Below are 27,844 nucleotides of genomic sequence, written 5' to 3' on the forward strand. Positions count from 1 at the left end.
GGCTGCAGATCCATCGCTGAAGTAGTGGATATGACGAATCCCATAGATGAGAGTCTTGAGATACTCCACAATTACTGTTAAGAAAGTGTGGACTGCAACTGTGTCATGTTGTGAGCAATCACTGATTATGCACAAGCTGATGTTCTGCGCAGCTTCAACATTTAACTCCTTGAAGTAAATTACAAATGGGTGTACTGTAGCTTGACTATTTTCCCAGTGGAAACCTTGAATGGCATCTTGAACAATAAATGAGTAATTTTCAGCAAAGTCCATAAGGATCACAAGCTCTCCAGGTCTCAGATTTTCCTTCAACGATTTCAGATATCTACTTTGATACTTGGCGATGTAGTGATGGCTACAAAGTTTAGAAATTTTCAAAACCAATTCTTCAATGAAATCTTCTATAGTCAGTTGTTACGTACCAAGCGTGTCTCGATCAGTGTGAATCCATTGTTTGAACTCGATAATATCTTCAGGGTCACTGTTGACAAACACATTGACTAGAAATTCTTTTAAAACTTCAGGACCCGGGCATTTATCACAACGGCCAAGCATACAGTCCTTGGATTCAATTCCACAGACCATTTTGCATATGAGCTCTTTGTAGTCATCATTGATTGGGCATGCTGCAAGCATTAGTTTGACATTTTGGTGAATGGTACACACACAAACGGAATGTGTTCCAGCAGATCCAACGGTTACGCACCACTTTGGCTGAAGCTCACAAAACTTGGAAAACCCAGTTTCAGGGCCATTCCGATCCCGATAGGCAACAAACATTTCCCTCCTATTGCTCAGTAATAGTCACTTTTGCATCTGCTTTTTTTCTCCTGCTATTCGCACTGATACATAGTCTTTTTTACCAGGGCACATTCGACTGAATTCATCATCCTCAAAAAATGCCTGCACCTTTTTCTTCACTTCCTCAGAAACTTTCTTGCCACACTTGATTCTAGGTAAGGCTAAGATCCCATGTTCACATTTAAGCTTTCGAGCTTGTTTGGCCATTCGTTCAGAGACACCGAATTCGTCTGATATAGCCTTAATGGACCAACTTTTAGGTGCCAATGTCAAGATTTGGACCTTTTTAGACAGCAATGGGCCGACAATACAGCTTCTCTGACCCGATTATGTTGCAAATTCAGCAACAATTCCAGACGACTTGGACTGAACATTATGGCTTGGGAACCAACAAAAGATACCCAATATTAGGCTTGGGATCCTAGGCAAAGACACCCACCCTCAGGCTTCGGAACCTGCGATAAAGAGACCGCCCGAGGCTCGCCTTGCACGGCTATCGGCCATGGCTCCTAGGCGATGGGGCTGCCAATTCTCGAAAGACAGCATTATTACAATTCTTAATAGGATAATACCAATTCTTAGGGAATTGGTTGTGGTATAACCACCATGGACCAACGCAAGGGTTTGAATAGTGCAGTTACCATTCATTGCGTATTAATAAATAACACCATGTTCAGTGGCATTTTTCATTTCTTAAACTGAGAGACTCCAAAAAAAACAAACAATGATCCTTGTAGAGAAAAATGTGCTCTTTCTAATGATACCAGAATTAATATATTTTAGGGGTACCCTTTTTGAGAAATTTGACCTAAAAATAGGTAAAATTCGTTTTTTTTAAGTTTTTCATCATATGTGGGTGTGAATATTTCCACAAATACATATGCTTTGACCGTGATATTGCAGCAATGCAAAGTCATGTAGATGTTTGGTGTACAGGGCAAAGCACCAGTTACTATTGGTTTTTGGTCTTGAGTTATATATGGGCAAAGTTTGGCATAAATTTTATGCAACGAGTTTTTCAAGCTACTTTGACACAATTGCGGCCGAAATATTGTTTTGTCATAGCCAGTAATAATTTTATCATGTTTAGCAGCAAAAGTTGAGCTAGTATGCCAAATTTCAGCATCATAGCCAGTATAGAACTCTAATGGCTATGTGCCAAAGTTTGCAAAATCCTCTTAGCTGAAGCCGCAGGCTTGGTGGAACCTCCAGTGAAAGGTCAACAGTGCCCAATGTATTTGAGATCTGGCCCTAAAAATAAACAGAACCTCTTTTCAAACATACATGTACATCCTTATAAATTTTCAGCAAAATCGGAGAAGGTCGAGTGGGGTCCACTTGACATGGAATGACCCATCAGTATTTTGCCATCAGTCGCAATCCGTCGAATTTAAAAAAAAAAAAAAAATGGATCTGTCGCAGATTGTGAAAAACTGATGCAACAGATCCGTTTTTTTCACCGCATCAGACCGCCTAATTGGATCCTAAAAAATAAATCGGAGCTTGCTCAGTTTTAAAAAAAAAAAAAACGAATCAGTCACTGGATTCTGTCATTTGACAGATCCGGCACCCGTACGCTTCTATTCTAGCAAATGACGGACGGTGGCGGATCCGTCGCCGTCCGTTTTCTCGACGGACACAAAAAACTTTACTTTGTACCCTGTCCCTGGCCGTCGGACAAACAATTTTCAATAGATCCAGCGAACGACTGATGAAACGTGAGGCCATCCGTCGCAATCCGTCACTAATACAAGTCTATGAGAAACCAAACGGATCCGGCGGCATCAGTCGCTGGATCCGTATTTTTCAAAATTCGACGGATTATGACTGATGGCAAAAAACTGATGTGTACTGTTGGGGTGGCCCTTCCGACAAAAATGGGAAGAGGACAACACCTTAGTTTTCATTCCGCTTACCTTGAGGCTTCTATGGTGGACGTGCTCGGCGTCTACTGACTGCATGCACGTATGGCTCGCAAAATTCCTCCTTCATTTCCGTAGTCCAGGTAAAAGAAAAAATAAAGGCGAACTGGAAGAAATTGAGTTTCCAGCGTCTTGTGTGCTTTATAGGGCACATTGTAAAGCTGACGGTGACTTTCTCGCACCCGATCTGTGTGGTCTCCGTGCTGCGATATTCAGCATGCATTCGGTAAAGGCACATGGGTGAAATTGTGATGTAAATGGCAAGAACCAATAATTACCCATAAAAGGAAGATTGCTGTGTGCGCCGCTGGGAAACACGACACTTGATGAGCTGAAGACTGTGAAGCCGGACAACTTTACTAATAATAACCCTGTTGACTGATTAGTCCTAAGTAATGTATTTAGTTGCTGCTTTTTAAGCATCTCTGAAGTGCAATCAGCAGACTAACAAGCTGACGATGAGCTGTTGCTTTCTGTTGCAGGGCGACCTGAAGACCTATTTGAGTAATGAGAAGGAGAAACTGAGCGGGGACTCGGAGGTCCTGCTGCTGCAGCGCATGGCGTGTGAAATCGCTGCCGGCCTGGCCATCATGCACAAACACAATTTTGTACACTGGTATGTTCACATTACGCACTGTATAGATTCGTATTTAATGGTGAAATAAAATCCATGTTCGATCTTCCAAGGGACAGAAAAGTAGCCCTGCTCCTCTAGGAATGGTGAGAAATGTCTGAAAACAACTTACTGTGGAGGGACACCCACTGATCGGCAAATTGTCCGCTATCCTGTGGGTAGGTGACAATTTGCCACCAGACTTCCCCCTTTACAAAAGTATGCCCACCTCATGCATATCCCCATCATTCACCTTTTAAATGTATATCACCATTGGGATCTTCATCCAGCTTGTACGCTTGGGCTTGATACATGTTCCACTATCGGTGGAGAGGTGATCGGAAATCCTATTGTATGGGAATTCTGAGAACCTGCAAGCAGCACATGATGGGGCCCCATTCTCGAGATTCTAAACCCACCACACTATTGTATAGACTTTTAAAATATAAGTAAGTTGATCCCTTTATGACCCTAAAGTGATGCTCCCTCAGGGAGAAATTACGCTTGTAAGGTCTGTTTATTTTTGTCTGCAAGTGTAAAGTGTTACGATGCACTTGCGGCTCCGCAAATTCACGCTTTATTCCCTGCCGTGTATTCGAGCCAACGACCGGTCAATCGGCCGGAGGAGCATGGCACTGTGGAGGGAATACAGCGTGAGGCTGAGGAGCGGGGAGTTTATCTTCAAAACGTGTTTTCTCCATGCTGGAGCATCACTTTGGGGTCATATGTCATACTTCTACACCCCCACAGTCATATGCGTTGGGGTTGTAGACGTTTCAGACTGACTTCCTTTAAGCATTACTGTCCCTACTTTAATCAAGTGTTCTCCCTGTGTAATGTGGGACAGGAAAGGTCTGCCAATACAAGAGACCCTCTGCGTAATGGATTCCTCTATGACGGAGCTCTCCTGATCAGAGGACCATCCTAGAGGAATAGTACATAGTCGTGTATATGACACTGGGTTTACTAACCTAGTCTACCCCCAAGTGTAACTACCATTTTATAAAACTTATTATGTAGTCTAAGCTGTACACAGTGTTGCAACTTGGACGGATATTGGGTAAAGAACCCTACTGATCGAAGCGCCGCTCTTAGAGCGGTCTATGGAATCAGCAGTAAGTCCATACACAACTGTGATAGTGAACATACAGGCCCATAGACTTACTAATGAGCACGTACACCGCTCTATGCGCACATCATGCAGGAGCTTTTCAATTCGGAGTGGTGCTTTGACCGGTGGCGGTCTCGGGATCCAGTCTGCATCACGATGACATCTATAACATATAAAAAGTCTTACACAGTGATGGTTACACTTAAAGGGAATCTGTCACCTCCTTTATGTTCCTTAATGTTGTATTTTGTCACAAACCAAGGTGTGCTCTGGCCAAGAACTGCGCTACATAAAGCTGCTATGATGTCTTCTGCGTTGACTGTTCAGAAAATGTTAGTGTTAATGAATTAATGCACTGTTATCTGATGCACAGACGTGGTCCATGGTGGCTGCCGCATTAAGAAAAAAAATGAGTTTTACAGCAGAATTTTACACTTATCTGTAAGCTATGGCCACCACATGAGGACGGGTTTCAGCCAACTTTAGGGCTATATAGCAGTATTTCTGCAGTTGACCCACCATTTGGTTATGTTCTTTTGGTTTCTTCTAAAGGAACAGCTGGACGTTGCTGAGGCACCTTGTGCTGTTACATCCCTTCCTTCGGTATGGATTATTTCAGTGTGCAGACACCTAATCTGTGGCCTGAGAAAGCTCTTGTTGCCCTTCTTTACTAATAGTTGACATGACACTCGGTTTGGAGTGGATTTACCGACCTCTTGGTTTAAGAAGTCCCACATGCCGTCTAGACCAAGCTCTAGGCATCTTGGTCCAGGAACTGCATGTTCGCCATGTTTCTGGGCTTTGTAGTTCTGTACCATCAGCGCGCTAAAGATGTATGTTTTACTAACCGCAGTCACAAATGTTTTCTTCTCCAAAATCAGATGTGTTGCATACACATACCGTGGACTTCTGTGCATAAGGAGTTACCACGAGGATCAGATCGAAATGGATAGAAAGGCTTGTGATCTAATGTGGAAAAAAAACAAAACCTGTCCTTGTAGTGAAGGCTAAGATCACTTGGATGATTAGTTCTCCTAGAGGTGGATCCCATACTATACGCACATCAGCAGCGGGGATACATTCAGCGTAAGCTCGGCTGAGGCCGATCAGCGTCTCCTCTTAGACACGGTGTCAGCGCCATCTGCTATGTGTGTGTTGGTGAATTAACACTTTACATTAGATATTCGTTATACATCTGAAGAAGTCATTGTTGCCGTGTGGTTGAAAGTCTGCATTCTCTACCAGTGGCCGGAGTTGGGGTCAGGGTGGATTTCCTTGGCTTTATTATATGTATGTGTTATTGGATTCATACTACAGAGACTTAAAGAGAGAACCAAGGATTAAACCAAAATGAGCAAATACCCTGCAGTTTGCAAATAGTACATGTAATAACATAAAGTACTTAGTTGACACCATTTGGATCAAGAGCGTAAAGGCCATCCCACCGCGATCAGGCTGGACCCTAATTCTTGTATAAACATAGCTTAGTTCACCTCTAATTTTAGAACCGTACCCATTATCCCCACCGTGTACAGATGCGCAGCAGCACGGCTCTGTATACAGTGTAGTTGACGCTCTTGGGTACTGCAGCATGGCTCTGTATACGGTGTAGCTGCCGCTCTTGGGTACTGCAGCACGGCTCTGTATACAGTGTAGTTGCCGCTCTTGGGTACTGCAGCATGGCTCTGTATACGGTGTAGCTGCCGCTCTTGGGTACTGCAGCACGACTCTGTATACGGTGTAGTTGCCGCTCTTGGGTACTGCAGCACGGCTCTGTATACAGTGTAGTTGACGCTCTTGAGTACTGCAGCACGGCTCTGTATACAGTGTAGTTGACGCTCTTGGGTACTGCAGCACGGCGCTGTATACAGTGTAGCTGCCGCTCTTGGGTACTGCAGCATGGCTCTGTATACGGTGTAGCTGCCGCTCTTGGGTACTGCAGCACGGCTCTGTATACGGTGTAGCTGCCGCTCTTGGGTACTGCAGCATGGCTCTGTATACGGTGTAGCTGCCGCTCTTGGGTACTGCAGCACGGCTCTGTATACAGTGTAGTTGCCGCTCTTGGGTACTGCAGCACGGCTCTGTATACGGTGTAGTTGCCGCTCTTGAGTACTGCAGCACGGCTCTGTATACAGTGTAGTTGACGCTCTTGAGTACTGCAGCACGGCTCTGTATACAGTGTAGTTGACGCTCTTGGGTACTGCAGCACGGCGCTGTATACAGTGTAGCTGCCGCTCTTGGGTACTGCAGCATGGCTCTGTATACGGTGTAGCTGCCGCTCTTGGGTACTGCAGCACGGCTCTGTATACGGTGTAGCTGCCGCTCTTGGGTACTGCAGCATGGCTCTGTATACGGTGTAGCTGCCGCTCTTGGGTACTGCAGCACGGCTCTGTATACAGTGTAGTTGCCGCTCTTGGGTACTGCAGCACGGCTCTGTATACGGTGTAGTTGCCGCTCTTGGGTACTGCAGCACGACTCTGTATACGGTGTAGTTGCCGCTCTTGGGTACTGCAGTACAGCTCATGTGAGTGGTAGCTGAGCTGCAGCAACTGAGAGCAGTCCCTACGGTGCAGGGCTGTGACCTCTCTTGCACGCCGTACTGCGGTCAGCAGTCTAATGTGCACAGAGGCCTTGTGGACGCTCAACAACCGGTCTGTAGTGGTGGACATAAGAACACTCTTGTTCTGGGCCGAGTATGGCTGCACCTGTAAGATGCTGTGTGCACATACCCTTAGGGAATAGCCACACCGAGGCCCCAGTTAGTCATAATTGTCGATCTTCATGCCAGGGGGTGGGGTGGAGTGCGACGCTCCCGATTCATTAGGAGGCATATGCCTGTTAATGACAAGTGGGGTGCACCGCGCCAGAAATCTGACACCAGTTCCCATCATGAATTTGCCCCTCCCGTGCCCCTTCCCACCTCCTCTCCGTCCACTTTGACCAAGCTGGTCGAAAATTATGTAAGAAAGGCAAGTCACAAAATTTTAGCATAGCCTCAAATTGCACCAACATTTTGTGACTCTTCAAACCTTTTTTACGCCATGTCGGCTTTGATGAAACGGCCTTGCGTTTTGGGCTTTGTGGAATGGAAATTCTCCAATCAAAACTCATGGTTTTTGAAGATTTTTCTGCTTCAGAAGCTCAACAAAAAAAAACCCTCAGTATAAACACATCTTTGAGGAGAGTTTCCTGACGAGGTTAACTCTAGAAAACTCCAGTTTTGACTTCCGGTGTGCTCACAGCCTTAGACAATGGGACCTCAGAAATGTCACCGTGGTATCCTAGGCTAAAAAATGGTTAGGAGGAAATGTGATGAATGGTTGCTTCTATTAATAATAATAATTACAATTATTATTATCTCTTTATATAGCACCAACATATTCCGCAGCTCTTTACAGACATTATCATCGCTGTCCCTGATGGGGATCGCAATCTTAATTCCCTATCAGTATGTCTTTGCGGTTTCTAGTTGCTGCCAATTAGTGAGATGATCTGGTATTTAGTGCGTGACCTGTGCCATAGTGTGGTAGGGCCTGTTCTCACAGAGGCTTTTAACATTGATTTTTGCATTCTGAAGCTGGTCCGCTTCACAATCTAAGTCAAAAGTTGTGTGAACAATCCCTTTTGCTTGTTTTCATAGTCCGAAATGGTGATCTGTCCTGAGTCCATTGATGGAAGGGCCGTTGTGCCACCTTGGCCGTATGTCGGTGGCTGTGCATCCATCGTGTGTAGTAATGTGATGTCCGGTGGGCGCAGTCCATGCCCACGTGCGAGCTCCCACTGTCTACTTCCAGCAGCATTATCCTGGTGCTGTCTGAGTTACAGGCAAATCTCCAGCATCAGTGATTTTGTTGTTGATGGTGAATGATTGCCGCCTCTCCGGATACCCGCACCCTCACCCAGCGTAGTCATGCACATTACTATTTGCCAGGTAAACCTGTTTTTGGCCAAGCTTTAGTAAAAATGTCCATACACAATAGATGACCGTAGGTTGATCTGGGTGCTTGTTTTTTCCTTCTGAAATGCTGGTCTATTGGGCTAAATTATTTTTGCTAAATGGTTTCCTTCTATAGCTTTGTATTGCACTGTCTCCATGTCTCGGGCCCCTGTTTGACATCTGCAACCCATACAGGGACTGCCTTGCAGCTGTCAAACAGTGGCCCGAGACATGCAGGGATTGGAATATATTTTACTCAAGAGGCGAGCTGCTGCCAGGAGGGTCTGGCAGCGACTTATTACGATTTCCTCATTGAGCACGCAGTCAGATCACTTTAACGCCAAAGCTTTTGTTGGGGATCCCGCCATATTGCCATTACTACATTGTTACTATTGAGGTGTTTCTTTTCATTGCCTTATTCACTTAGACCTGACGGGTATTTCTGCCCCCCAATCCAATGTCTATGCAGCTGCGTATGTCCAAATAGAGTAACCCCTTTAAGCGATTTCGGTGTGTCGCCCGTGGTTTAGTGTTTCTGAGCATCTTCATGGTTAAAGATTGTTGTGTCTGGCAGCACGGACCGGAACCAAAGCAGCGGGTCACTGGCTGCAGGGACAGTGGTATTTTCTGGGTCACGTTTTTGCAATATGAAAAGGTTAAATGTTGCACCTGAATGCTCTGCTGAGAGCCCTCCCTGTGTGGTTTGGCTTTAGCCTGTCTAGAATATCCTGTGAGGGAAGAATTTCTTCGGAATATTTACTTGTACTGACATTTGTGCTGAAAGATACAGACCGGCCGACATAGCAGCCCGGATTGTGTTCACGACTGCACAGACATGGCTTTTTCATTACCGTGTGTATATAATAGATGGATATCGCTTTTTTTTTTTCTTCCAGATCTCATTGATATGACCCCGTTTTGTTTTTCAGTGATCTGGCTCTACGAAATTGCTTTGTGACATCGGACTTGACCGTAAAAATCGGCGACTACGGTATAGGATTCAGCAGGTATAAGGTATGTATGGAAGAACGGCCTGTGTAGTGTCATGGATTCTCTCTGGCGTACCTCTGATTATCAGTTTTGTTAAAATCGAATATTGGATGAGTGTATCCACTAAATGCAGCATGCAAACTGGAGGATCATCAATGATGCAGCATGCCAGTGTACGGACATATTAACCCACCGCTGTGGAGCTCTGTGCAGGAGTCTGTGCTTATCCCCACGCTCCTCTGGGGATGGCATGGCCACCTCTCTGCTGCTCCTGGCCAGTCTACATGATCATCATGGCTGCTGGTCGGCTGCAGCACTCACTATAGTGGAGAAAATGGTTTTGCAGGACCCTGGCTCAGTGGCCACCAGATGGGACCCGTGCGATCTGCCCCCCACCTGATATATACCCACCAGACGGCGGCCGAAAGACTTTTTAGGCTGCATAGGAAATCCAAGGCAAACTTGACTTCTGGTTGCCTGCTCACATATCACAAAAGGTGGACTAGTCACAAAAGCAAGGAATCCTCTTATATAAAGATCATATCAGAAGAGGATGTGTGCAACAAAGTTCAGCGACAGCTCTTCCCATAAGGAAGTCTTCCTTTTTTCTTTTTTTTTTTTTGCCTCAGTGTGACTATGGACATGTCTAGAGTGTATGTTCGGAGTTTGCTAAAACTACCTGGTAAGCTTAAAGGGTTTCTGTTTTTTAAATGACAGATGGAGGCCAAGACAAGTCAATATGGCCCCTGGGAATCCGCTCTCCTGCACCAAGGAGAACGATGGCTGCCTGACCACCAGTGTCTCAGCCCTGCTGCCAATCAGGGGTCCAGTGGCTGTGATCACTTCTGGTCTGGCAGACACCACTGGAGCAGGAGCCGTTTTATAGGGAGACTATAGCCTTTCATATCAATAGCTTCTCCCCTGTTACTCCCTTTAAAGAAAAAGTTTGCTGTTAACTGGCCAATGTGCGTATCTTGTTACATAGGTGTGTGAGCTTGTCTGCAGTGTTGGAGCTCCTAAAGCTTTGCCACTTTACCTATATGGGGAGAATTTTTAGGGAAAGGTTCTCTAGGTGTGTAATTGTGGTGTAGTTTAACATCTCGTCAATAGGGGGCAGCAGCGCCCTAATTCTGAGACCATGTGTTGCTGTAGACAGTATAGCGCCATGGCCGGTGCTGTGTGAATGGACAAAGTAAAAAGTCTCATCTGCAAGTGGATTTCCTTTTTCTTTTTTTTTTTTTTTTTAATAGGCGCCAGTTGCACATCAAACGAGTAATAAATGGAATGTTAATATATAAGCCTAATAAATATCAGGGAGCGTACTGTATGTCTTCCCCATGCATGAAGTTGATCTGTACTGGTATCTTTGCTTGCAGTAAGTTTATTTTTAATGTATTTTTTTTTTTTTTTTTGTTCTTTTTAAATAATGTGTAGGAAGACTACATGGAGACATCTGAAGAGAAATGTATCCCGGTGCGATGGACGGCGCCAGAGCTTGTAACTTTATTTCAAGAACGAGTAATAGTTGCAGATCAAACCCGTGCCAGCAATATATGGTACGTCCGGAGTCAAAGGAAGCTGCAGACTACCACTTTTACTTTTTTTTTTTTTTGGCTACCGATCAGTGCTGTTTTTCTCTCAACGTAAATTTCTTCCAGAATTAAAGATCTAATTGTATTAATGCTAATATTCTCTGTTTTTTCCCCATAGGTCTCTCGGTGTAACTCTGTGGGAACTTTTTGATGGCTGCGCCACTCCTTATGCTGAACTTTCAGACAACGAGGTCTTATCCTATGTTATAAAAGAAAAAGAAGTTAAACTCCCTAAACCTCTACTTGAACAGCCATATGAAGACAGATGGTAAGAAGCTTGTTCTTATGGAGCAGCTCCATCTTGTTCCCATTGCACTTGTCTTCCACTATTTCCTCCAGTGTTAAAGAAATATGTTCCTTTAGGCAAACGCTGATTTTTGTCTTTTCTTTCCTAAGGTTTGAAGTCCTGCAGTTTTGTTGGCTACCTCCAGATAAGAGACTGACGGCAGAAGAAGTCCACAGACTACTGACATACCTCCGGATGCAGAGCTACAAGGAGAGTGAAGTGGACTTCGAGCAACGCTGGAATTCCCTGAAACCAAACACTAACAGCCGGCAACCTGCAGTCAATAATCTGGCGTTTCCAATCTTGGAGCACTTCAGTGGCGATGAATTGGGCCGTGAACTGGATGAAGTTCTTACGGTGACTGAAACTAGCCAGGGCCTCAGCTTTGAGTACGTGTGGGAGGCAGCCAAAGAGGATCATTTCGAAGAGCACAGTCATCCGGACTCGGACACTACGGTCAATTACAATAGCATATTTTTCCCTGTGCCTGTAGATATTTTTCAGAAATCTATTTTGGAATCGGAGCAGGGAATCCCGGAGCAATCTAACAGAGACGATGGCCTTTCTGTGCCCGAGGTTGTTCCTGTTTTCGATTCCCACAATGCTTCTGTATCCAACGAATACTACATCCGATTGGAAGAGCAAGGTGAAAGCCGGTTGGACTTTGATAGCCGCAGTGATCACAAAGAACGCAAAGATGAAAACCTACAATTCATTGCACTGACCGATCTTAGCTCTGCGGGAGCCAGTAAAAATAACAATTGCTCCAAAGTACCCGAAAAGTCAAGTGTTCCCGAGTACCTTTCCTTCTCAGATCGCCCAGATTTTCCTCCCCATAAAACCGTAACCAACGTGGATCCGTCAGACAATAGATCAACCGAAGTGTCTCTTTGTGACTTTACCGAGATAAATGATCCTGACTCTCCTCTGACTGGTTCCAAAACTGACTTTTCAAAAAAGGGGGTGCACCATCTTTTCGATCCAAACACTTTCCTCTTTGACAGTATTTCAGACTCGAGGTTGGGACTAGCAGAATTGGAAGAACTGTCAGACAATTTTTTCTTCTTACAAGAGAAGAATCTATTGTCTGACCATCCCAAGTCGTTGCAGAGCAATGTTGGGTCAAAGAGCATTTATGAAAACGGTAGTAATTTGGACATCGAGTTGACCCTGGCGGAGCTCGATAATTCCTTCCTAAATTTCTCGAGCGAAGTGTTGACGGGCAAAAAAGAGAGCGCTCAAATAATGGTCTTGGGACCAATAGAACAATCTGGTTCTGCTGCACATGACAATTTTTTACAAGAACTTATTACCGACCCACAACTTTCTAAAAAAGAAATAGAAAGCACAGCCAGGGATGTTTTTGGAGATTCAGCTGAAGAATTCGTCATAATTGACTCTCAAGCCGGTACAGAGAGCAATGATCTGTCCTTCGATCCTAAGGTTCATAATGATGACACGTGTAATGGTCAAGTCTCTCCTGAACCCAACGATGAGCAGTTCACTGTAGATGCTAAAAATTCCAGAGGACATGTCAACGGGGATCTTAATGGATCTCCACTATTAAAAACCTCTGCGTCACTTGATGTAACTAGTCAAGACAGCTTGTTAGATGATACTGCGTCCAACTGTACACCACCCTTAGTCCCATCTGTAGGAACACCCGACTCTCTCGACTCTCTAGATGTCCAGAATATTTTAGAGAGTGACGATTCGCACAAGTTTATACCGTCTGACAAACCCGCCGATAGCGGCTATGAGACGGAGAACTTAGAATCACCAGAGTGGACCTCGCACGTCACCGGCTCTTCCAGCCATTCTGTGACCAATTCTGAGGTGTCCTCTCTCGCCACACCTATTATTATAATATCAGAAGTTGGTGAAAATGACGTGGAACTTGATTTTATAACTCAAAAACCTACTAATGGCGGTAACCATTCCTATCGGGACTCGGCTTATTTCTCTGATAATGAATCGGAGTCGGAGAAGAAGCTCGATGCATCAGAGTTCCAAGCCATTGAAAATGAGAGTACAAGTTTGTCATTGGAAGAGACCGCTAGTAGCTTTCAGAGAAAGGTCCTAGTCCCAGAGGAGTGGGCTGCAAATCTCACTTCAGACCTAAATTTTCCAGCTGATGACATCACATCCGAAAATGATGAGGAAATTGTAAACCCGTTCGGTCCTTCCGAAGTGTACTGTTCGGTGAATGCCATCAAAGATCTGCCGTTTTTGAGCCACAATGAAGGGCAGAAACTTAAAGAGCCCGACATGGAGGGGAAATACCTTGGAAAGCTTGACGCCTCTGGGCTGCTTGATTTATCTGAGGATGGCATGGATGCTGACGAAGAGGACGAAAACAGCGACGACTCTGATGACGACATAAGAGCCTTCAACCTTCACAGTTTCAGTTCAGACAGTGATGACGACACCATCCATCCCGTTCCTGTCGTGCACATGGAAAGAGATGATGGGAAGAACTTAAAAAGCCTGATCAAAGTTCGCAAACCTGCTTCAGACAAGCACATGAAAAGAAGCAGGAAAGCCGTCACCTTTTTTGATGACGTTACTATTTACCTATTTGATCAGGTAAACTATTTGCAGTCTATTTTTTGGGGAGTGGGGTCAGCACCAGCCATTTGTTTAGTGTGTATACTATATGTAGTGAGGCTATTGTCCTGGATTAGTACTGGCTGGTTACACAATCTGGGTGGTTCTGTGTTCTTCATTAATGGAAATGAGTGAAACCTTGACAATTTGCACATGCAAATGTATTTCCTCTGTCTAAATTAGCAACATTTCCTTATGTCAGACTTGTATAATTAAAAAAATGATGAGTTGGAAAACTGGGGGAAATTGCTTATCTGCAGAATGAGGCCAACCTGCAAATTTTACTTCTAAAAGCCTGAGAGTAAATATACTCTACCTAGTTGTACACTAGATGGTTTTTCTTCTTGGCTTCTTGAAAGAAAACCTCGAAGTAATATTAGCTGCAGAGCAAAATAAGAGGTTTTTGTTTTTAGTAATTTTTATTCTTTAACGTGGAGATATTTGCAATCCAAGTATGACATCCACATGGACTTATCAGGACTGGGGGCGTGTACTTCTTCTCCCTGTAAGATGCTGACCAATTGTAAGCAGGCAGCAACACAGCATGAAAAGAACTTGTGCCCCTCCATGGCTTAGAGCAGGTTTCTCAGTGTGTGAAATTTATGAATACAGCTCTGGTCTAACCTCCTGCATGATTAGAAAGCACCGATGACTGATATCTTTCAGATAAAGTCCCTGTGGGGGTAAAGGGCTGCACAACTGAGGTTAGCTGTCACATTACAAACCCTCATATCCTCTCTTCCTTACATAGTACTGTCAGCTTTGCTATATACCCCTCCCTTACCGCCACCATCTCCTCCTCCACACTGTCCTGTGATGTCACCCAGCACACTAATGTCTGGTGTTCTCCACAGGGAGATCAGGGCTGTCATTGTATCTTACACAGGAGTAACCTGCCTTTTCTGGGCCCCTCCTGTGTGTGACAAGACACCTGCTCTACTCTCACTGCTGAGTGATTATTAGTTAAGCACAACAGACCAGTGTGATACTGACACCTCTCCAGACAGTCCATGTGTGGGTAGGGGCAGTGCAGCAGAGGTGACAGTGCTATTAAGAGGAGAGCTGATGGAAGGGTTTGTATGTGACACAACTAAACTCAGCTGTGCTGTCCCTTCTCACTGACTCATGCAGGTGGTTACGGCAGATGTTTCAGTAGGTGAGATGTAATGATGCAGCTCAGATTGAAATCACCTATTCTAAGCCGTGGGGAGGGGGGACAAATTCTTCTTTGCTTTTGAGTGTTGCTGCCTGCTTATTATTCATTAGCATCATATAGGGGGAAAAAGTATGTGCCCTCAGAAAAAACTGGAGTTGACTCCCTTTTTTTCCCCTCATTAATACCTCGATTTCTAATATTTCTGTCATCGAGAGGCAAAAGTAAAGAACAAAATAAATCATTTTTGTTCCCCTCTGCATTTACTATTCTTAGAGTGTTTAATTCACTGATACATTTGGTGAAAGGTCCTCTTTAACACCCATTCACGGTCCACTTCTCTTTTAATTTAGGAAACCCCAACCAAAGAATTAGGATCTCGAGCTTTGGACACCAGCAGTCAAAGGTCCAGCAGCAGCAGTCCAGTGTCTCCGTCTGCTCCTGGATATAGATTTACGAATTCTGAAAGCTCTACGGATGAAGAAGGTACGGGACCTTTCCAAAGTCTTTTCAACTTAGATTTGTTTTGGACGTGACCGTTCTTCGGGATAGATTTCATACCACAAATTACAATACAATATATGTGAACAGGATTTAGAAAAAATGTTGCAGAAATTTTCCCTGCAAAGAAATGAATTTTTTTCATTTCTGCCAAAGAATGAGCATTCTGTGCATCAGAACTGGCGCGTTCCATCATGGATTTCACCCCTTTTACTCCATAGTCGTAAAATCCATAGTGAATCTGCTGGATTTTGCAGCGTGATCCACTGCAGAAATGGGACCCCCACAGACATTAGATGGGTGTCGGTCGAACGATGACTATCTCCTGAGTCCTCCCTACACAGTCGTACTTCTCTGGCGGCAGCTTATATAGTGAAGAACTAAAAGGGATTGACAGATTAAAATGGGAAATATCAAATCCATATTTCCTTGACATCATCTGTCGGAGGTTGGGGGTGTGTTTAGAGACCCCCATAGACATTTTCTATGGGCTTGTCTATTGGTAGGTTCAGCTGTTGTTAGTGTGTGTATGGGGGCCTCTACAGACGTGGAAGCTTTACTGTAATCCCATTATGTGTGCAGTTTCAATCCTGTAAAGTAAGATATCTCTGTTCTTAGGTGGCGGATTTGAGTGGGAAGACGACTTCACATCTCCGGAGCCAGCCTTTATAAACAAACCAGCAGCGAACCCAATCGGCTCCAAATTGTCCGTCAATCCATCAAAATACTTCTCCCCTCCGCCACCTCCTCGGAGTCCCGATCAAAGCTGGACCCATGCACCCGCCCCATTTTTTTCAAGATTCTCCATTTCTCCAGCAAACATAGCAAATTTTTCCCTGACGCACCTCACAGACTCTGATATGGAGCAGGGCGGTAAGTGACCACTTCTCTATGTATTGTCCAGTTACAAATATATTAATTTTTTTTTTTTTCTGGTTAAGAAATGGCTGTTTGCACTTGAAAGTGATAAGATAACCAAAAAAAAACAACAAAATCAGCTGGACCCAACGTTTATTTCCAGATTAGTGGTAAAGTGACATTGAACTAATGTGTGATTGAAGCAGATGTGTGCAGGTATGAGAGAGGAGCAGGTGGAGAACCGTGGCTGCGGTTAATGATTTACTGCTGCTAGTTGTAAGGAGACCATGTGGCTGTAGGAACTGCTGGCTTCTGCTCAACTCGCCCTTTTAATTTTGCCATATTTTTTGCATGGTCTGGAGAACTTGCAGCCCTATTTCCACACGACCGTGGATAGCCAGCTCATTGCAAACTGTACTACTTAACACATGTGGATAAAATACACATGACAGTAGGAGGTGACGATATACTAAATGGGTGCCTAATACATTGACACGTTAGCAAATGTTTTGATTGGTGAAACCCCCTGCTAATTGCTAAAGCGAAGCTCCGTGCCCCCTCGGCTTTGTGGTGCCATCAAAAGTTTCACAGAATGGTTTACACTTTACACAGCTGGCAATGGAAGGGGTTAAGAGAAATTAATCCCAGGTGTTCTATAAAAGATTTCTACAAGACTGTTTGCATAAGGAACAGGCAGAAGATCTCGCAGACTGACAAACACCCTGGAGGATGTTTGTCTCCTGTTTACCAGTATCATTCATTTCTAGGTTCCTTTCATAAGCTAGCAGGTGCTATAAACCCTCATGCCAATGTGCCAGTTTCTGCACTGTGGGTCAATGGCCATCATAGCGTGGAGTGCATTGTATGTTAAACAGGCCTTTAGGGAACACGTTACTGGTTCCACAACTCCTAGCACAAAAGGTGCTGTTTGTAGCCGGTCCTGGGATCTCCCTCAGCCAGTCAGCAGTGAGGAATGCATTGCTTAAAGGGGTTCAGCAGCGCATCTCCTGTACCCACCTCCACACGCTCTGCCATACCCGGGATATGACCGCTAACGTAAATGACTGGCCTCGGCAGCGCTCCTTACATCAGCGCTCCTGCCAGGTGAGCATCAGATTCTTGGTGCTTGTGCTGCATTAATTGCAATTTCTGTTGCTTTTAACACTTGGAGGTGAAGAATGTTAATAATTGTACCTGATTACTTTAACGGAAACCTGAAAGGAGATTTGGGGGCGGCCCGAGCCTTGGGCGGCCCGAGCCTTGGGCGGCCCGAGCCTTGGGCGGCCCGAGCCTTGGGCGGCCCAAACGTGACTGACTGCATTATTGCAGACGTATGTTTTTGAAAACCTACTTTGAAAAGCTGGCTAGAAAAGACTAGTATCAATTACTAGTCCCAGAGGCCAAGCTTCTCCCCGCCCCGTTTCCCTTGACTGACAGGTCTTTCCATACACACAGGGATAAACCTGTCAGTCGTAGGGAGTGGAGAATTTGCTGGGTACCGGCGTCAGACTAATTACCGTATTTTTTGGACTATAAGACGCACCGGACCATAAGACGCACCCCAAATTTTCAGAAGGAAATTGGGGGAAAAAATGCATTAAATGGGGGGGTCTGTCTTACAGTCCTAAATTCAGCTTACCTGGGGAGGATCTGCAGCGGTGTCACAGGGGGTATTTGGTGGTCCAGCGATGATATGACCCAGACTGGTGCGCAGGTTCGGCATAGTTCGGCAGTGGGGGCTATGGCGACATTTTGTGAAAACCCGGAGCCCCCACATCCATTGCTGCGATGCTATGGTCTCTGGGAAATCCCATCCCAGTCTGGTGCTGCAGGGCGATGATCTCTCTCCCATCCCAGCCCGGTGCGGCTGGTGCTGCAGGTTCGGTGGTGATTGGTGGTGCGCAGTGGTGTGGGGACTACGGTGAGATTTTGTAAAAGCCCAAAGCCCCGCACTTCTATTGGCTCGATGCTGTGGCATCTGGGAAAATGGCCACCGGAGGCGGTGATTGCGCAGATTGAGATTTTGTCCCGAGATCTCAATCTGCACATGCTCCGCCTCTGGCAGCCATTTTCCAGGAGGCCACAGCATCAAGGCAATAGAAGCTCAGGGGCTCCGGGCTTTCACAAAAATGTCACTGGAGCCCCCCGCACCGCTAAACCTGTCGCACCAGGCTGGGATTGGAGCGAGGTCATTGCCCTGCAGCGTCGGACCACCGAAAGAATCTCCCGACTCCTGCTGCCACCACGCTAACTGTAAGTACATTCCGACAAGAAGACGCTCCCCTGTTTTCCCCAAAAAATTTTTTGGGAAAAAAGTGCGTCTTATAGTCCAAAAAATACGGTAACCAAGACACAATACCTGACTGGCTTTTCATAGTATGTTTTCTGTCTCAATCATGCTGCAGTTGCTTGGGCAGTACGATTTCTCCGGTCAGGGTACCTTATATAAAATAATTAAAGGGAATCGGTCAGTAGGAGCAACCCTCCTAAGCCGTCTATATGGTCATGTAGGTCATAGGAAGCTGAATAAAATGATACCTTGATGTCTGCGATCTGATATCTTATTCTAGAGAAATCCACTTTTTTTCTTAATATGTAAACAAGCTGTTGAGATCTATGGGTCAGATATAGATCTCCCTGAGAATCCAGACCGTTTTATAAATGAAAGGGGACATTACCAGTGTGAGACACGTAATGACTGACAGTCTGCTCTCCTGACTTGCATGTCTCGCTGGTAACACCTCCTTTTCATTTTAAATCTCTGGAGGCAGATTCTCAGGGGAGAGCCTTGTCCAGCCCATAGATCTTAACAGATCTTTTATTCTGCTTTCTATGACCCTCCCGAAGGTTGATCCTACTGGTGGATTCCCTTCCAATTGTTTTCGTGAAAGCTCTCTACAATTTTTCCGAATTTGTAATGTCTGTGTTTCCTATTACTCAGACCCTGTAGTCTTAAAATTGTATACATCTTCCTCTAAATAATATATATATTCTACCAACAGGTAGCAGTGAGGATGGTGAGAAGGACTGACTCCATACTTGAAGAACTACTGCTGAAAATGCGCTAAGCGGAGGACATACGTGCAATCTTGCGATCTCTGTACGAGAGGTCTGGGGGACGGCGTGTAAAATGTACAGAGGGTGTAAATGACTATTGTGCAATCGTCCTCTCCACTCCTCCAGCCATGCTGGGGGTCCGCGTGCTACTACTGTCTGTACGTGCGGAGATGGGACTGGGAACGCCACATCTTATTGTGCCCAAATAGTGTGTGATTTCCAGGCTGTGTACATAAGGTATATAATGTATCTCCAGTGTCTGTGCTCATGTAACGGTAAGTGACGTGTACCCAATGACGTTATCAAACACTATGTATTGCTCATTATTGCACTGTAATGTTTCTTGCATATCGATATCTGTACAGATTATTTTTTAAGTAAGAGGAAACACTGCTTGTTATACATTTTATCTGTATGAATGTTTGTGTAAATTGTGTAATAAGCTGCTGCTGGGACTCGAGCTCAGTCTAATATGCTGTATTTTTTTTTTTTTTTTTTTTTTATCAGCAATTCTTCCTCGGTTAACCGTTAGGGATTTCCTTTGTGTATCTTATAGAAGTATATGTTGTACGTGGACTGTCAGTGGTCGGACGGCGCTGACTTTTGTACCGGCAGTCCCGATACTAGGTCTAGGAATGGGTTGGCTATTTGACAACCTCTAGTTGAGTCTTAATTCTTCTTGCATGCTGCACAGTTTCTGGAATCGAATCCAACACATTATAATTTACTGCACTACATAAAAGGACTCGTCTGCTTCCCTGACATGTGAGATTTAGTAGTAACCTTGTGTTGTGCCACAGTTTCTCTTTCAGGAAACGTATCCCTAAGCTCTGAGTTTTTACTGTTACCCCTGTCAATGGGGTGTGCCACTATACGTTGTCACTGGTTGTATGTCGTCAGACCGGGTAGAAACGACGACGCCCTTTGTCAGGGGGAACGGTAACACAATTTATACGTTTCCAGGAGGAATGACAGAGGAATGGCGCAATGCAAATTATTTACTAATGCTCACATGCCAGAAGAAAAAATCATTTTATAGGTCTAGTTCACGTTTTGCTGTTATCGGGGGTGTTTTGCCACTTTTTCTTTTTTTCCTAATATTTTTGTACATCAGAACCAAATGGAGCGAGGTGCAAAGGTTTCTTGTGTTAGATAAAAATCAAACTAATTTCTGAATTTTAGCCTTATTGCTGCCTAAGACTGGTTAGTCTCCAAAATTAGGTCCTTTTGGTTCCAGATAAATAGAGCATCTACGAGTGGCCATTCCTTAGAGGCAGACCATGAAGTCGTTGTAGTGCCCCTGAGGGAGCGGTGGGTAGGAAATTGGCCTGAAGACCATGACGGCCTAGATTGTGAAACAAACAGATCCTCATGTTCCCGGGAGAGAAATCTGGAACCATAGAGGGGTCCCACCTTCTCTTTCCTGTAGGTCACTGGAGCTCATTCTCTAATATCTGTCTACAACCAGTTTTTTTTTGTTTTGTTTTTTTCACTTTTTGTTTTGTTTTTCTATTTTCTTGTGTTTACCCTTTTTGACCAGGATGACATGTCTCACCTCTCCTCGCCTATAATGCTGATTTTTGACACAGATGTTCTGTGTAATACCTGACTAACTTTTTTCATATTTTTTTTTCTTTTTTCTTTTTGTTTGTTTGTTTTTTTTTCTTCTCGTGCAGTTTAATAAACTTGACAGGCTTACCCCATGATTGGGAAGGTCTCCTCTCTGCTGCTATGCGGGGTATAGTATGAGCTTTTGTATATTTTGTCCATAAATATACCGGTGTGTATGTATGTGTATATATATATATATATATATATATATATATATATATATATATATATATATATATATATATATATATATATATATATATATATATATATATACATATATATATATACACATATATATATATATATACACATATATATATATATATACACATATATATATATATATACACATATATATATATATACACATATATATATATACTGCCCCTTCTGATGGTGCGGATCACACTGCTGGTCCCATTGCTGTTTGCAGTGCGTATTTGTGGATATTTTGGGTTTATTTCTGACTAGTGCTGATCTCTGGTCGTAGTGTCTGTGGTACTAGGAGTTGTTTTTTTTTTTTTTTTTTGTAGGTTTGCCCCAAGCTAATTCTGCTTGAAAAATGGCCAATTAGGATATACAGTGTGAGATGGACTAGAGATGAGCAGTGTGATTTGCACTGCCAAGTCTGATTTTCCATGTTTGGCTGTCTTCACTTGTGCTCCGGCCTGGGACTAGCCTTGTCGTTAGGCTGCACATGGCATCATGTCATTCGAGTAGTGATGAGCGAACGTGCTGGGGTAAGGTGTTATCTGAGCATGCTCTGGTTCTAACACTGTCTTCTGTGTGCCTGAAAAATGTTCGCGTCCCCGTGGCTGTTCGTCTGCAACAACACAGGCAGTGATTGTCTAACAAATAGGCAATCCCTGCATTCAGGGGCTTGAACATATTATTCGAGCACGCGGAAGTCACCCTGTTAGTACAGAAGCATGCTCAGATAACACCTTATCCCAGCACGTTCGCTCCTCACTGTTCAATGCCTATAAACATAGATAACGATGCGTGATGTGTAGGGATGGGAGTTGCAAACACAACCATAGAATATACAAAAAGTATGCTAGCAGAAAGGGAATAGGCCTCTCCTTTGAGCGCAGTCCATATATTGGGAGATTTTACTGCACAGAAGGGGGTATAAGGTCCGGACAGTGGCCCCTGTATTGCTCCCTACTAAGTCAAGGTGTCGTCATAGGTTAAAAATAAAGTTGGACTATTGCAAAACTAACTCTGTAAATAAACGAGCATTAGTCATAGGAATACGCTATCTGCTTTGTAACTGAATAAATTAGGTGACAAAACATGGTTGCACATCAGGGTATAAATATTTATTGATTTTTCCATTCATTTTTTTTCATAAATGATCAATGGAAATATAGTAAGAAACCAAAACTAATGAAGGAAAGCTTGTTCCTTTCTAGATACTATATATGGACGAAGGTGTTCAGGGAAATGTGGCGTAATGAATCCTATACCTATGGGGAATTATCTTCCACCTTCATAGAATATGTTCCCGTCTCAGCAGGGGCCACAATGCTGCATCTCGTGGACGGCGCATGGTACTGAGAGTAGGAGGCGCACAGGTTTTCTCCAACTAAAATACGAGCTAAACCCGTTGTATTGTTCCTCGGCTCTGGGAGATGGACGTCTTAATGAATGGAATATATCACCAGATTGTCCGGGATCAGTAAACCTTGCAGTCTATTCATTTACATTTCTGTTCTTTTTGGGCTCAAGTCCAACGGGCGGCTCTGAGTGATTGACGGCAGTCTCTATGCTCACATTAAATGTAACTGCACTTTTAGGTAGTTTTCAGAATAAGTTGTGGGGGCTGTACATGAGGAGTGATACCGTCTAGTCATTGTGGCACTATAAACAGCAGGTGTCATTGGATTTCTTACTGTGGGCAGAACTGTAGACAGATTTGAGCAGAGTTGAATAATCCGTGCTGAAAAAGTGGGATTTTTCTCTGATATATTCAGAAAGGAAGTTTTAAATTAGCTTATACTGTTGATTAATGAAAAATGAAATTAGAAATGTTTTCACTATTTAAACATGCTGTCAAACACTGATGAGACCGCCCACTGGACTCCTAAGCCTAAAAAGAGCAGGAATTTAAGGGAATAGATTAACTATTACTGAATATTTTTTTACAAACCCATATATCAACCTACTCGGCTCTATTCCACCAGAGCAGGCGACGTGTTCAACCCATCATGTCCCTATTTATTTAATCGGGTTCTATGGAACTCGACATTAGAAGACCTATCCTTTTGGAGGGATATCCACGTCATACAGTTAGGTCCATATATATTTGGACAGAGACAACATTTTTCTAATTTTGGTTATAGACATTACCACAATGAATTTTAAACAAAACAATTCAGATGCAGTTGAAGTTCAGACTTTCAGCTTTCATTTGAGGGAATCCACATTAAAATTGGATGAAGGGTTTAGGAGTTTCAGCTCCTTAACATGTGCCACCCTGTTTTTAAAGGGACCAAAAGTAATTGGACAGATTCAATAATTTTAAATATAATGTTCGTTTTCAGTACTTGGTTGAAAACCCTTTGTTGGCAATGACTGCCTGAAGTCTTGAACTCATGAACATCACCAGACGCTGTGTTTCCTCCTTTTTGATGCTCTGCCAGGCCTTCACTGCGGTGGTTTTCAGTTGCTGTTTGTTTGTGGGCCTTTCTGTCTGAAGTTTAGACTTTAACAAGTGAAATGCTGCTCAATTGGGTTGAGATCAGGTGACTGACTTGGCCATTCAAGAATATTCCACTTCTTTGCTATAATAAACTCCTGGGTTGCTTTGGCTTTATGTTTTGGGTCATTGTCCATCTGTAGTATGAAACGACGACCAATCAGTTTGGCTGCATTTGGCTGGATCTGAGCACACAGTATGGTTCTGAATACCTCAGAATTCATTTGGCTGCTTCTGTCCTGTGTCACATCATCAATAAACACTAGTGACCCAGTGCCACTGGCAGCCATGCATGCCCAAGCCATCACACTGCCTCCACCATGTTTTACAGATGATGTGGTATGCTTTGGATCATGAGCTGTACCACGCCTTCGCCATACTTTTCTCTTTCCATCATTCTGGTAGAGGTTGATCTTGGTTACATCTGTCCAAAGAATGTTCTTCCAGAACTGTGCTGGCTTTTTTAGATGTTTTTTAGCAAAGTCCAGTCTAGCCTTTTTATTCTTGATGCTTATGAGTGGCTTGCACCGTGCAGTGAACCCTCTGCATTTATTTTGATGTAGTCTTCTCTTTATGGTAGATTTGGATATTGATACGCCGACCTCCTGGAGAGTGTTGGTCACTTGGTTGGCTGTTGTGAAGGGGTTTCTCTTCACCATGGAGAATATTCTGCGATCATCCACTAATGTTGTCTTCCTTGTGCTCCCAGGTCTTTTTGCATTGATGAGTTCACCAGTGCTTTCTTTCTTTCTCAGGATGTACCAAACTGTAGATTTTGCCACTCCTAATATTGTAGCAATTTCTCGGATGTTTTTTTTCTGTTTTTGCAGCTTAAGGATGGCTTGTTTCACCTGCATGGAGAGCTCCTTTGACTGCATGTTTACTTCATAGGAAAACCTTCCAAATGCAAGCACCACACCTCAAATCAACTCCAGGCCTTTTATCTGCTTAATTGAGAATGACATAACAAAGGGATTGCCCATACCTGTCCATGAAAGAGCCTTGGAGTCAATTGTCCAATTACTTTTGGTCCCTTTAAAAACAGGGTGGCACATGTTAAGGAGCTGAAACTCCTAAACCCTTCATCCAATTTTAATGTGGATACCCTCAAATGAAAGCTGAAAGTCTGAACTTCAACTGTATCTGAATTGTTTTGTTCAAAATTCATTGTGGTAAAGTCTATAACCAAAATTAGAAAAATGTTGTCTCTGTCCAAATATATATGGACCTAACTGTATATAGGTGGAGGACTGACATCCAGTACCTCCAACCACACAGCTGAATTCTGCTCCAGCCGAGGCTCGAATACAAGCGAAGTAGAGGACAGAACGCAGTCACCCTACTTATCGGCTGCTGCACAATACTGCACATGATCTCCCATTCAGGTGTAATGCTACGTTCACATTAGCGGCGGGCGGCGCCACATGCGTCATGCGCCCCTATATTTAACATGGGGGCGCGTGGACATGCGTCGCACTTGCGTTTTGCGCCGCATGCGTCGCTGCGGCGCCCTCGTCCGGGCGCAGAGGAAGCAGCAAGTTGCATTTTTGCTGCGTCCAAAATGAATTAAAAAAAGGACGCATGCGGCGCAAAACGCAGCGTTGTGCATGCGTTTTGCTGCGTTTTTGTTTGCGTTGTGCGCTGCGGCGCCGACGCTGCGGCGCACAACGCAAATGTGAACGTAGCATAAGAGTGATGGACAGCAGTGCTCGACACCCACCCTAAGCGGTGTACACCTCCGCTGTGTTGTCTCTGGCAAAGTAGGTTTCAGCTGATTGTTGGGGGGGGGGAGAGAAATGTGTCTCCGATTAAGAGTCCTACTCTTTATGAAAACACAGGGGGATCCTTTCATTTGGCTCAGCAAAATATGCTAGAGTGCATCTGCATTGACGAACTAGGCCCCCTGAGAATTTCCAGTATAAGGGGATGAGTGGAGGTTCTTATAGTGTATACACATGCCTCCCACTCATTTGTGTATTTAAAGGGGCTGATATTGGTTACCATACCCCCTTCACCCCTCATTTAATACCCGTTCACACTCCACAATTTTGACCAGCAATGAGCGAACATTCTCTGGTGCTAAGGGTCTTCGGCGTGCTCGACAAGTATGTTCTAGTCCCCGCAGTTGCATGTCTCGCAGTGGTCAGGCAATCCCTGCATGTGTTGCGTCTTACAGCTGTGAGACCTGCAGGTGCGGGGACTCCTGTTTTTCATGCATTCCGTAGACACTCTGCTAGCACCAGAGCATGCTCGCTCATCACTAAAGGTACCGTCTCACAGTGGCACTTTGGTCGCTACGACGGCACGATCCGTGATGCTCCAGCGTCGCTCCATTATCGCTCCAGCGTCGTAGACTGCCTTCACACTTCGCAATGCACGGCGCTGGAGCGATAATTTCATGACGTATTTGCGATGTAGAATCAGCAGAGGTGGAGAATATCGTGCACACCTTTGTTACACAATGCGATCATGCCGTCACAGCGGGACACTTGACGACGAAAGTTTCAAACGATCTGCTACGACATACGATTCTCAGCGGGGTCCCTGATCGCAGTAGCGTGTCAGACAAAGCGAGATCGTAAGTATATCGCTGGAACGTCACGGATCGTGCCGTCGTAGCGACCAAAGTGCCACTGTGAGACGGTACCCTAAGGGTTATAATTTCCCAGGTGACTGGATCAGATCGCGATATCTGCCCTGATAACACATATGGGGAATAATGAGGGGTCTACTCCACACCATGTACCGTTTCGTTCCTGCTGCCCTCTCACCGCTTCCTGACACTGTACCTCGATGTCTTGCTCTTTTGGTTCTGAACTCTGCACTGATCCCATTTCAGCAATCCGTCAGTATTTCTAATAGTTATTGTACCCTAAACCCTGCTCTAAATATGAGATTAAAGCATGTGGATTTATTTTGCAACCTGCTGTAAAGCACGACCTTGTACTGAATATCCAGTATGCGTGCAGACATTGATTGGGGGAGGCGATGTAGGAGGTGCGGGAATGTGTGTAAATTGCCTTAACTCGAGTATATGCAGTGGGGTTTCGTTTTTGTTTTTTTTCCCCCCCATAATAGGGTCGTTTTGACTTCCAATTGAAGGTAATGTCGGCAACTTTGTAAGCGTTAGTGACTGCGGACTATATTTACCGAGAGAAAAACCCGAACTTGAATTCCAATGAATCTGCTGATCGGATTGTTGCCTTGCACAATGACTGTATATACAGAAGAGCGCCGGGGATTGTAATTTACATAACGTATGTAAGGTAGATGGCAATATCTTACTGATGAATTTTCAGATACTATTGTCTTTAAATGGTGTACATTTTTGTTTTTTCTTTTTAATTTGTAAAATTTTTATTGTACATTTGATTCTCATGCATAGTGTGATTCCAACTGCTTGTAATTTAAAACACTATTTAATATTCAGAATAAAAGCTATATATTTATAAGAGCTGTGTCAACGCTTTTTTCCTTGCATTTCTGTACATTTGTGTAAGTGAATATATTGAGTAATTGAGGGTGGGGAGGGACCATGTACTAAACTACACTTCCTTTTTTTCTTTTTTTTTTTCCCTTATATACATATCACAAAATAAGCTGGATTATTTGCTACGGATGGTGCTATTTATTTTTATTTTTTTTAATTCGTCCATCTTTGTGTGTATGGTCATACCGGGATCCACCCCACCCCTCGTTAATGTATACATGCAATTAATGCATCCCACTGTGAGTCTGTGCTCTTCTACAGGATCACTGACCTAAAATCACAGCCGGCAAGATTGTAGTACTTTCCTGGCACCTTTTATGGAATCTTCCAAGTTTATAGTTCCCTGATGAGTCCCTTTCATTCTTTTTGGAAAGAAACGTGCCATGTTGGAACAGTGCTCATTTCTAAAGGGCCATTTTGGGGACTTTTTAATAGGACAAGGTTCCTGTTTCTGAGGCTACTTTACAAGGAAGGTGGGCATCTAGGGTTACTGTCCATAGGAAATACTAGCTCCCCCCATTAGGGCATGCTGGTGGCGAGAGCTGGATTATCTGTTGGTGGACTTTGAGGACTGGAGTTGAGGAACATTACTCTACATGGGACTTGTTCAG

The 27,844-nt window shown here is 44.1% G+C and overlaps 1 protein-coding gene and 1 long non-coding RNA gene across 2 annotated transcripts in view; both read left to right on the forward strand.

Moving 5' to 3' along the window:
* The window catches only part of LMTK2 (lemur tyrosine kinase 2), a 73,579-nt gene extending 52,358 nt beyond the window's left edge, over window positions 1-21,221 (forward strand). Inside the window, exons 7-14 of the mRNA XM_077274938.1 lie at window positions 3,206-3,339; window positions 9,314-9,398; window positions 10,809-10,930; window positions 11,085-11,234; window positions 11,363-13,838; window positions 15,366-15,498; window positions 16,132-16,386; window positions 19,374-21,221. Coding sequence (XP_077131053.1) covers window positions 3,206-3,339; window positions 9,314-9,398; window positions 10,809-10,930; window positions 11,085-11,234; window positions 11,363-13,838; window positions 15,366-15,498; window positions 16,132-16,386; window positions 19,374-19,402 — 3,384 coding nt within the window. The 3' untranslated portion in view covers window positions 19,403-21,221. The remainder of the gene's footprint in view (window positions 1-3,205; window positions 3,340-9,313; window positions 9,399-10,808; window positions 10,931-11,084; window positions 11,235-11,362; window positions 13,839-15,365; window positions 15,499-16,131; window positions 16,387-19,373) is intronic.
* A 221-nt stretch (window positions 21,222-21,442) lies between these two features.
* Window positions 21,443-27,195, forward strand: LOC143785804 (uncharacterized). Its single transcript, XR_013218087.1, has 4 exons — window positions 21,443-23,338; window positions 24,986-25,130; window positions 25,429-26,009; window positions 26,397-27,195. It is a non-coding gene; the product is annotated as an uncharacterized LOC143785804 (long non-coding RNA).
* Window positions 27,196-27,844: the final 649 nt, after the last annotated feature.

Source organism: Ranitomeya variabilis, chromosome 7 (assembly GCF_051348905.1).
Source record: "Ranitomeya variabilis isolate aRanVar5 chromosome 7, aRanVar5.hap1, whole genome shotgun sequence".
In the NCBI taxonomy this organism is placed as follows: Eukaryota; Metazoa; Chordata; class Amphibia; order Anura; family Dendrobatidae; genus Ranitomeya; species Ranitomeya variabilis.